Source organism: Ambystoma mexicanum, chromosome 6p (genome assembly GCF_040938575.1).
Source record: "Ambystoma mexicanum isolate Mex_15411 chromosome 6p, UKY_AmexF1_1, whole genome shotgun sequence".
Lineage (NCBI taxonomy): Eukaryota > Metazoa > Chordata > Amphibia > Caudata > Ambystomatidae > Ambystoma > Ambystoma mexicanum.
In genome coordinates, this window is record NC_090935.1 from 601,742,982 (window position 1) to 601,754,951 (window position 11,970).

General features: G+C 49.9%; 1 protein-coding gene across 1 annotated transcript in view; it reads right to left on the reverse strand.

The window, feature by feature from the left end:
• The window catches only part of AGGF1 (angiogenic factor with G-patch and FHA domains 1), a 905,326-nt gene extending 901,446 nt beyond the window's left edge, over positions 1–3,880 (reverse strand). Inside the window, exon 1 of the mRNA XM_069627444.1 lies at positions 3,137–3,880. Coding sequence (XP_069483545.1) covers positions 3,137–3,457 — 321 coding nt within the window. The 5' untranslated portion in view covers positions 3,458–3,880. The remainder of the gene's footprint in view (positions 1–3,136) is intronic.
• Positions 3,881–11,970: the final 8,090 nt, after the last annotated feature.

The window sequence follows — 11,970 nt, forward strand, 5'->3', positions numbered from 1 at the left end:
TTCTATACTGTATTCTATTAAAACAGGTGTGAAAGGTTTTCTAGTAGTGTACACTGTGTGAAATTAATTACCTCTATGGAGCCCATAATTTGCAAATTAGCCACTTGAACACCTTATCTCAAATTGGTCCAAATAATTTTACAATACTGGGGCAGAGCGATTACTCGCAAAGTAAACAAATCACATAGTACAGCAATCTCAAAATATGTATGTATCCTTATAGAAATATGTTCTGCATAAGAAATATGACTGTAGCCTTCTTTTCCACACCCTGATTAGAAGACTACAAGCACAAGAATGCCAAGTAATCCAAGGCTTACAATCGCGCATGTGCTTCACAGAACAGGATTTAAAGTTATCATAAAAGAAATTGTGAGACCCGTCTATAGTCATTATTTGGCACACTTCCGACGTGTGTGCTAAGCATTATGCTTAGCAAGTTCAAATGTCCACAATATAGCAACCCCTATTTTTTGTCGTTTGAATTAGCAGGCATCGTGGCTATGAACTGCTCTTAACTCTTAGATGAAGGGCATCTCTCGCCCGGGCGTCCAAAGTGAAGGGCAGTCAAAGAAAAGGGCTATTGCTGTTTGGACCTGTTCGGACCAGGGTCCACCCCCCTGCTAAAACAGCAGGTAGGCTTGCACCAACATGTGTTTACACCCTCTGTCCCAACAGGCCATCCGGGCCCTCTCTGGTCCTCCCCGTGTTGTTCCCTGTGCACCCCCGCCCTTCCTGCACACAGGAGTCTGTCCTGATACATTCTGGTTTCACCATCACCGTCTTGTGTCCAACGCTGGATTTTACTTTTATGGACTTCATTGATTCACGGTCCGTCACCCTTTCTCAACTCTCATGCTGGACTTCCTTTGCATCTTGTACTCATGGTGGCCCTGAATCATGCTGTTCCATCTTCATCTTGTATCCTAGCTTGCAACATTATGTGTTACTACTGACTTCTGCAATTGTATTAGCTCTCCTCTCTTGCTTCTCCACTCTTTTTGACTGCTTACTCTCTGTTCTCTCCTCCCCTCCCCCTTTTCCCCATCTCCTCCCCTTACTTTCTTCTATGCACTTACTCTATCAGAATTGTCCCTGGACCTACTATGATAGCAACCTCGTCTGTCGCTCCCCTAACCCCTAACTGTTGCCCCCCCCCCCTCCCTCCAGCACTATCTGAAACGATGTCAGGTCTAGTACGATAGTCACTTGTCTGTTTCCATTTCCTTCCCACTCTCCCCCCTCCCTTCCTTATTTATGTCTTAACACTTGCACTATCTGAAATGTCATCAGGCCCAGTACATCCTTACTGTTCATGGCCTGTAAGAATGTCGTATTTTCCCTTGTTCCCTTCCTTGCCTTGAAGCGCTTTGAAACACATTGTGTATAGGCGCTATATAAATAAACTATCATATATCATGAACTAAACTTAAAAATGTGTAAAAGCTTGAGTGCCATACTACTGAGATCGAGCATGATTCAAATAACCTGTTCTATGGAATCTATCCCACTTATTAGGGTCTACGGCCACGCTTTAGGTCACTGCACCCTTAACAGAAGAGCAATATCCAAATGCATGCAAGTCTGGTCCCACCCACAAGGGCAGTCCAGCACCAAAATGCTAGGCAATTCTCCTCTGAATAAAAGTACCATCAGCAGCCCCAGACATGTTTTGTCGTTGGGCCCTAGACCCTCTTGAGTAGGACACCTCCAATAAAATAGGTTATTTGTGCCGTGTTCGTTCTCAGTAGTGGAGCTCCCAATAATTTTGTATATTTTAAACTTTTTAAAAAGGAGTTCTATTTTGTGACCCCACCACCCCCGCCCCCTTAATTGCCCTGGGAAAAAGCACAGATCTGGTAGGCAAATGGAGCCGTGTGTGGGCATTCAGTGGGAAATGTACCCATCACAGTTCAAATCGATTAACATTTACATATGTAATGGATCTATACTGCTCCCCTTACAAGGAGTTGTAGTCTCCCAGGTCTGAAGCTTGACTGCGTGGATGTTATGCATTGTGCACAAGCCTGAGTTTCTAGACCTTGGTCTGTGATGAGATGAAGCAGTGGGTTGAGATGAGTTTAGACAAACAAGCACACAGTAAGAGGTATGAAAGGCAGTGGGGTAGAGGGCACGCGTTTGAGCCTTGTAAAGGTAGACTACTTCGAGCGAGAGGAAGTGCAGATAATAAGTGGTGTAAACCCGAGACGCTGATCTCTTTAGAAGTGTATTCTAGCTGGTAGATCGGTTACTAGCAGTTATACTCGGAGGCAGTGTGGTTGATTGTGTGATGGGCCGTTGCAGTCCAATGTAGTTTGCAGCCTTTACGATTCCACAATCCAGCCAACAAAAAAATATCCTGAGATGACCAATGTACATGTGGTCTATGGTTTAAGCCTGAAGTGACTGTGCGAGAAAGAAGTATGTGGGAGGGGAAGAGAGGGTTAAATGAAGAGGTAAAGTGACCACGTCCAATCGGAGCAACACACTTGTGTGACCACGTGTATGTTTGTAGGCCATGTAAGTCCTCTATCCTACGACTCCCTCTCTGTACTGCAGCCATCACCTTGATTGAACGATTATGGAGCCATAAGGGACAACGGTAAAGTCGTACAGTTCCCTAGAATTTTGTCGCGAAGCGGAATTTAGAGGAGGGGGCTGCCTGAAAACGAATTGGCCCAATGATGTTGGGTGCCCAATAACATGCGTGTCCAATGGACGGTGTGCTGCTGCCTCTGACTTCGTCTGTGGCTGGCGTCAGTGGCGTGGATTGTGCGGCGTCTAGCCATGTATATGGCCAGAGATGAGATCTGTTTTCCAGTCTGCCATTTTTCTGTGAGATGTGCTGCCCTACACGTGTCCCCCCTAAGAAAGGACAAAGTTGTCTTGTGTGCGCCAGTTTGTGATTTGCGTTCCCAGGTTTGTCGGCTATTATGCATGAAAGGAAGCCCGAACCCCACAGGTGTGATTGACACGTGACTGTGTTTTCCTGGACCTCGGACACACTCCTTGCGTGTGTCCGCCTGGGATACGCTATTTCCATGTGGGACTTCTACCACCCTTGTCGCGTGCTTATTGTGTGCGACACCTGCACTGTTTGCATGAAGCGCTGCCTCCCCGTTTAACCCCGGGTCACCTGTTGTCGGAGGTCCTGGTTGTAGGTGTCCGCGATGCGCTCCTTAAGCTGACTCTGGCTCAGTAACCTCTCCAACTGCTGCACTTGAGCTTTGCACGCTGCGAGCTGCTCCACGAGGCTACCTCCGAGAGGTTCCTTGAAAGGTGGCGGCTGCTGCTGCTGGAGAAACGAGGACGAGGTGCGTTCTTTGAAAGGGGGCGGCTGGGCAACAGTGGTCGGCGGTCTCTCCTCCAGGCCGGGAGGCTGCGGTTCAGGAGAGGACGGCGGGGAGGGGGATGGGCTGCACTCCGTCACATAGAGATCAAATTCCTGGTTATTCATCTTGGCACAGGGTGTGGGCTAAGCTTCAGTGAGCGCAATACCCGCACAGACGGCTTCGCCACTACCCCATAATCCGAATACCGGCACCACCAGCAGCGAGCAACGCACTACTCGCTCAGCATCCCATGTACTTCCGGGTCACGAGCGTCCAAAGAAGCGCAGCACAGGGAGACTGGCTCGAGAGGAAACAGAACGCACAGAGCTGAGCTCAGAGACCGTGCGCATTGTCCTCCAGCGAATGCTGCAACGATGACACATGATGAAAACTGCACAGGGAGGGAATGTTTTGCGGATAGTAAACACTGTTCACCTTTGTAAATAGGACTGTGAAAATTACTAACCGGTTATGTGCACATATTGAACGTTTCACGTAGCAAGCCCAAGAATTAAAGTTTGACCAAGTCACAAACTGCGCACTTGCATGACCTAACACCCACACGCTACACGTGTTTTAAGAGGAAAAAAGCAAACACTAGACCGAATACAGGTTTGAACTGGTAACTGTGGCCGAATCACAAAGATTCCAAACATCAACATAGAAGACGAACAGCCCCTGGGCCACCACATTAGAAGAAGGACTAGGATGCGACTACATAGAAGCCGGAGAAGAGTACACAAGTGGGAGTGATGGTTTAAGAGCAAACCGTACCCAAAGCATGGTAAACAGTCACAAATTATCAATAAAAATAAACGATACAAAATAAAAATGTTATAAAAAAGAAACACCCACTAATTGATTATGTAATCCGGGGTTCGAATTACTATATTCTGTTGCACGGGCTACTAGTAATATGTCAAGACGCGCAGGCTCAGATTATGCTCTGATCTTCTCTTTACTTCCAGAGCAGCAAATTATACACAAACAATCATGAAAAACAATATAACATAAAAAACTACAATTCCCAAGAACTGCAGCAAATTTGTAGTTTGTTTTTCAAAAATCCATAAAAACCATGTGATCATTCCTGTCCAATCACAAAACCCTCTCCCTTATAAACACTATCTACACCAAATTCCTTCCTCTTTCTTTGCTGCTAGAGCAGCTGAGGTAAGTACGTTTCATTTTTATTATGAAGTTATTGTTGGTTATGGTGTAACGTATATGCTGTTACGGTCCAACACCGCTACAGGGACCGCGTCCCCTTTAAGAGGTGAAGCCTGTACCACGTGGGAACACGTCACGGGAGCAGGGACGTTATAAAAGGGGAAGGGAATAGAAGCAAGTCAGTCCATGTATGTATTTGAATAAAGAAAGAGTTACCTTCCACTCGGTGTGTCTGTCCTCCTTTCACAGGCCCAGTCCGGGCCTAACATCTGGCGACGAGGCGACTTACCAGACCACCGACTCCTCCTCCTTGGCTTATCGGTCCTGCTCCAATCCAGCGCCGCGGGCACCTTCCGGCCCAGCGCACGTGCCTGATCCCAGGCCCGACTCCTCCTGTACACGTCGATCGCACCTCCGCGACTTGATTTTCAGCGAGCCATCCGGCCACGCTGTCCAGCACGCGCCTGATCCCAGGCCCGATTCCTCCTCTACACATCGACCGGCTCGATTTTCCAGCGAACTACCAGGCCTACGCCTCCTAGCACATTCCACACCTCGAGCAGCCACGAGACGGCACCGAACATCATCCGGAGCCCGCCCTTCGCCCTCTCCGAGCAGGAGTGCTGTACGAGGCCCGCGAGACTCTAGAGGTGGGTTTGCCCAATACGCACCCGCACCGCGCAGACCGCGCCCTACAGCCACGAAATGAGTTCGCCACAAGCCCAGCGGCCTCAAGCCCAACAGCCGCCGAACGCCCCTGCAAGCGGCACAGCAACGACGGCATGGCGCATGCCGCCCCCATTTTCGATGATGCCACAGGCTGACAAAGGCCCACGGTGGGTTGAGTGGCTTGAAGACTTTAACACGTTCATTGATGCAGCGGGGGAAGACAAGTCCCCTCGGCTGCGGAGTATGTTCCTAAATCTGGCGGGCAACGACATAAAAGTCCTCACCAAGACCATTCCTCCCGCAGAACAAGCTGACTTTCCGACACTGATCGCGGCCATAAACAGGAGGTTGGTCATTGAACCGAACAGGGACTATGAACGTTACATATTCAACCTGTGTACACAGCGAGTTGATGAAACCGTCGACGAATTCATTACCCGACTACGCATAAAAGGGGCCTATTGTCAATTCGAAGCTTTCTCCCTTGACGAAGCCATCCGGCTGAGAGTCATCGAAGGATGTCTGTCTCAAACCTTGAAAAAGCAACTTCTAAAAAAGCCTATTTCCATAGAAGAAGTGAGCCAGATGGCCAGAATTCTAGAGAGAGTGGAGAAGCAGGCAACCCAAATCTCGAACACAGCGTCGACGAGACAGGAGAGGGCGGAAATCGTCGCAGCGATACACACCAGACAAGGGGACAAAGGCGCCAATCCCAACTACGCCATGACGCCGAGGACACAACGCCAATGCTACCGCTGCGGCATGGCCTTCCCACATGCAGGAGCCTGCCCCGCCATATCACAGAGATGTGGCAACTGTGGCAGGGAAGGACACTTCCAGTCGGTCTGTAGAGAAGGCAGACCATTTCCGACGCAAAAGTTCCCCATCGCCGCACAATTCAAAGCGCCCGTCAGGAACCCCCCATTCCAGACGTACCAACCACGCACATACGGCCAAAACCCACGGAGATACGTGAGAGTGGTCGAAGAAGGATATCCCGTGGACGACGGGCAAGAGCATGAAGGCGAAGAGCAAGTATCCCACATCAGAGACGAGTATGACGGACCTCCGGATCATCTCTCTCATTATGAAGGGGACTCACAAGGATATCCACAGGAACTGGATCAATTTCACCTGAATGCACACGACGAATACGTGAATCTCATCATGGACGAAAGCGAGGCACGTGAAGCTCCCAAAATACCCGTCGACATAGAAGGCCAGCAGTTCTGCTTCCTTATAGACTCGGGAGCCACCGTCAACATAATGGGCGAAAAAGAGTTCAACCAGATCACCAATAGACCGCCCCTGACACCTTCGGCCTCCAAGATCTACCAATGGGGCGCTGCAAACCCCCTACAGTCGATCGGATTTTTCAGCCGCCGGCTCATACGTGACAACCAGTCCACGACGACAGACATACATGTCATTCGCAGCCCCACCAAAGGCAGATGCCTACTCAGCTACAGGACGGCGTCATGCCTAGGACTCATTGACATACATGTCGGCGAAAGGGACAGAATACGCTCGACCGACCCGGCATCAGAAACGAGGGACGCAATACTGTTCCTCTCCTCGACACTCACCAAACCTGAAATGATGTCGAGTGCTACCATCCAAAAAGAATTTCCTCTCATCTGCAAGGGTCTGGGCCAACTGAAAGGTCCGCCGGTGAAACTCCACATTGATCCCACGATTCGACCGGTCCCTCAACACCCGAGAAGGGTCGGCTTCCATCTGCAAGAGGCAGTGTCAGCAGAACTCAACCAACTCCTGACCGATGGCATAATTGAACCTGCCACAGGCCCGACCCCGTGGGTATCCCCACTGGTCATAGTACCTAAAGAAGGTGGGCGCCTGAGACTCTGCGTTGACATGCGCGTGGCCAATACAGCAATTCAGCGCGAAAGACACCCCGGGCCAGGCATCGAAGATATGATAGTGCAACTGAATAAGTCCACCCTCTTCTCGAAATTGGACTTGAACCAAGGCTACCACCAAATGGTACTCCACCCAGAATCCAGAGGAATCACCACGTTTGCCACCCATGATGGCCTATTTAGATACAGACGCCTAAATTTCGGCATTTCGTCGGCGGCGGAAATTTTTCACGAAGCCATCAGACAGATCATACGCCCAATCAAGGGCACGTTGAACTACAGCGATGACATTCTAGTGTTCGGCCGCACTCGAGAAGAGCACGACACCGCCCTGCGAGCCACGTGCAAAGCCATTCAGGATGCAGGGCTCACGTTGAATGTGGAGAAATGCAGATTCAGCAAAAGCAAGTTAAAGTTCTTCGGTCACATCTTCTCGGCTGACGGGATGACGCCGGACCCCGACAAAGTGGCCACCATCTTTGATCTGCAAGCTCCGAAACAGATTGCCGACGTCCGCTCGTTCCTGGGCATGGCCGGATACTGCGCCCGATATATCCCCCACTATGCCACCATCACGGAACCCCTCCGGAAACTGCTCCAAAAGGACATGATCTTCGCCTGGACCGCCGAGTGCCAGGAAGCATTTGATTCCATAAAATTGTCCTTGGCCGAGGCACGGAAACTGGCCTATTTCGACCCAGAATGGCACACAGAAATCGTGGTCGACGCGAGCCCGGTAGGTCTCGGGGCCATTCTTGCCCAGACCAATGGCAAGGACGCTCACCCGCGACACATCGTGGCGTATGCCAGCAGAGCACTCGCGCCCCCTGAGGCAGCATATTCCCAGGCGGAAAAGGAAAGTCTGGCCGCAGTATGGGCATGTGAACACTTTCATAACTTCGTCATCGGGAAACGGTTCACCCTCATCACAGATCACCAGGCCCTCCTGTCGCTGTTCGGAAACCCAAGGACAAAAATGCCCCCCAGGATAGAACGGTGGGGCATCCGGCTACAAGAGTATGATTATCACATCATTCACCGACCGGGGGGTGAGCATAATCCAGCAGACTATCTGTCGAGACACCCCTCTGGGACGTCAACGCCAAGACAAGGTGATGTAGAATACATAAACTACGTCACTAACAACGCACTACCTCCGGCGATGTCACTCGAGACGGTAGCGCTCGCAACAGCAGCAGACCCATCCATGGCACTGGCGATTGAACTCACTGAACACAACAAATGGAAAGACTACAAGAGAGCACTATCGTCACACCCAGGAGCAAATCAAGACGAAGTGGAAAGGATTGCAAGGATCCACTCAGAGCTAGCCGTACACGACGGCGCCATACTTCTCAGAGGGTGCAGAATAATAGTCCCATCGGCCTTGAGAGCTGAAATCATCAGGACGGCACATGAAGGCCACAGGGGCGCAGACAACACCAAGCGCCAACTGCGACGACACGTATGGTTCCCCTATCTCGACGCCTTAGTCGACCGATGGGTGAGAAGTTGCATGGCCTGCCAATGCACAGCCAGAGAAGAAGCACCTGCACCCCTACAAATAACACACATCCCAGAGCGCCCATGGGAAAAACTCGCAGTAGACTTCTACGGGCCCCTCGAAACAGGAGAATATTTACTCCTATTCATCGATGAACACTCACGATTCCCCATCGTCAAAAGATCACCATCCACAGCATTTGCACACGTAGCGGCAATCTTTGATGAAGTAGTGAGCGAGTGGGGTATACCGGACGTGATCAAATCTGATAATGGACCCCCCTTCTGTAGTCATGACTTCTCGAAGTTGGCGAAACATTTGGGGTTTAAGCACCAGAAAATAACACCCCTCTGGCCCCAAGCAAATGGAATGGCAGAGCGGTTCATGTCATCGATTAAAAAGACAGTACAAAGAGCAAAGCTGGAAAACGTGGATCTCCACCAAGCCCTGTGCAGAATGCTCCGAGACTACAGGAACACGCCGCATGAAGCGACAAACAAGACGCCAGCGGAACTGATGGTAAAATACCAAGTTCGCACGAGGATCATTCAGCACCCGATGAACAGACCGGACCCCGACATGCAACTCATAGAGAGAGACACACAGAGAAAAGAACGAGCTTGCACCCAAACCAATGAAAGGCGGAGAGCTCAGCAGAAGGACTTCCAAGTAGGAGACGAAGTCTTAGTCCAACAGCCAACGGCGAGAAAGAGTGACTCCCGATTCTCTCCTCAAACGCTCCAAGTCACCGCTGTGAAAGGAACAATGGTGACCGCTGGAAACGAAGAAAGAGAGACGACAAGGAACTGCTCAAAGTTCAAGCTGGCACCAACGACCAGCCGTGAAGAACCTCAACCCACAGATCCTGAGATGATGTCGGTGGATGCGCGAGACACGTTGTGGACGCCTCCTCAGTTCTTCCCCCGACCACGGACCAAGAGAACGGAGAGACCAGAAGAAGATCCTCATGAAGGTACCAGCGCTCGACCACATCGGGCCATAAAGAAGCCCGCGCGATTAGTTGAGGAATGTTGATCCGGACGCAAAGACATTTTGTCCGGGGGTGATGTTACAGTCCAACACCGCTACAGGGACCGCGTCCCCTTTAAGAGGTGAAGCCTGTACCACGTGGGAACACGTCACGGGAGCAGGGACGTTATAAAAGGGGAAGGGAATAGAAGCAAGTCAGTCCATGTATGTATTTGAATAAAGAAAGAGTTACCTTCCACTCGGTGTGTCTGTCCTCCTTTCACAGGCCCAGTCCGGGCCTAACATATGCGCACGCAGAGGGAACAATTGTTGAAGCGCGCAGTGCATCAGGGAAGCGGCGGAGCATATCCGCTTATAGAAGCAGGAGCATGATGGGATTTTCGTTCCGGCGTTTCCTCATTAGAAGGCACTCTTCACAGAAGTTCACAGCGGTGCAACGGGTCTTCTGGGGGTTCCGGCGCCAGTGCGAACATCCATGAAGAGAGAACAGGAGGTTGTTTAAACGAGCACATTCCAAGGCAAAATTCCTCTACTTCAAAGCAAAACAAATCTGCAAATTGACACGACACACGTTAATACGGTGAACCAACTGCTATCAGACCCCTCATTATCTGCCTGAAATAGGAGATGATACCCATTAAAGGGTGTATTAATAATTTTATAATATCAATGGGACGGGCACAGTCCCAAGCAAGCCTACAAATATAAAGAGACCCGCCAAGCTACAAACAAAAGTATATTCTGATTGACAGGGGCAACCCAAGAAAACTGCACATTAGTGATACACAGCACATCTGCAGAATGAGTGGTTATTCTGAAGATTCTGAGGGACCACATGTTAGTGGTCTACGCATGAGTCAAGCAGTACAGGGGATGGGTGGTGGCGGCAGACCCCATAGAGAGGAAAGGGGCATAATGCAGGACCTGGCTGCTTTGTCTCAGAGCATCACAGAGCTGAGAAAAGCGCGCCGGGACAGAGGGGGAAGAAAGAAAAAGACCCGCAGGGATCGTAGCACCCAGACCCTCCCCGGGTTCACCGCACAGGTACAGATCGGACAAGAAGAAAGCGAGGTCTCGCAATAAATATAATTCCAGCTCAGATGAATCATCTGAGGAATACTGCAGGAGCAGTTCTAAATCTGACGGGTATAGTGCGTCAGGAAATCAAACCTCCTCAAAAAGCGACGGGCGGGGGCCCAGAAATAAAAGAGGCAGTTGGGAGGACAAAGAGTCTTGTAGAGACTAATTCGACCCGGATGAGCTAGTGCACCCGAGGTCGAATGAATGGGAGCCCCCAGAGAATATAACTGAATATATAAAGAAAAGGCTGAGAACACCCCTGAACAAACAAGCTATAATTAAGTTAAGTGCTGAATGCCCTAGGCCTAGAGTGCCAGACGGGTAGCAGATGCCCCAGTGATCGACAAAAGAATAACTACTTTCCTGGAGAGGTACGGCAGAGACGTGAAGAAAGGAATAGACAGGTCCTGGAGATCATGTCAGGACAAGCTCTTGGGCATGCTGGGCCCTATCACAAGGATATGGCAACTTCCTGAGGAAGCCAAGTCGAAGAAGGAAGCCATCAATCCAGAGATCATTGCTGGATGGGCACAGAGGACCCTATGCTTGATGGAAAATGCTAACATAGCGTTGGCGACGGAGAGAAGGAGATTCATCCTGATGAAGATGAACTCCAGGCTAGGAGAATTGGCATCATCTGAACAGGCAGCAGCAGCAAAAGGTAAATTGTTTAGTGATCTATTCATCAAAGACATGGTGCAATTCGCCAACACTTATGCATCCATGGACAAGGCTCAATCATCACTCAAGAAAATCTTCGGAAGGTAGGTTTTTGACAATGCTGGAAGAGGAAAGGGCCGCTCGTCCAGCCGTTATCAATATAACAGGTCCTACAGCGACAGGTACCACTGGAAGGAACAAGAGGACCAGAGATCGAACTCTTTCTTCCTTTCCAGAGGAAGAAGCAGGGGTAGAGGCTGGAGAGGCAGCGGGAGACAACAACACCAGAATGCCACAGCTGAGAGAAACAAACGCAGTGGCGAAAGGGATGGAAACACACATTCCTCCTGTAGGAGGAAGAGCGAGGTTGCATTTAGGAAAATGGGAGGAGATATCCTCAGATGCATGGGTGATGCAGACGGTTTGAGGTTTTCAGTTAGAATTTTGGCAAGAACCGTCACAAGTAACCATACCAAAGCAGATAAGGTTCAGCAAACAAGACAAGGTCCTACTAGACAAAGAAGTAGAGTTACTGAAACTAAAAAAAACAATCAGCCCAGCCACAGAAGCACAGGGAGGTTTCATAAGCAACCTGTTTTTGGTAAAAGGCAAACACAAGGTAAGACCAGTGATAAATCTCAAGGGTCTGAATTATTTTCTCATATACAGACATTTCAAGATGGAA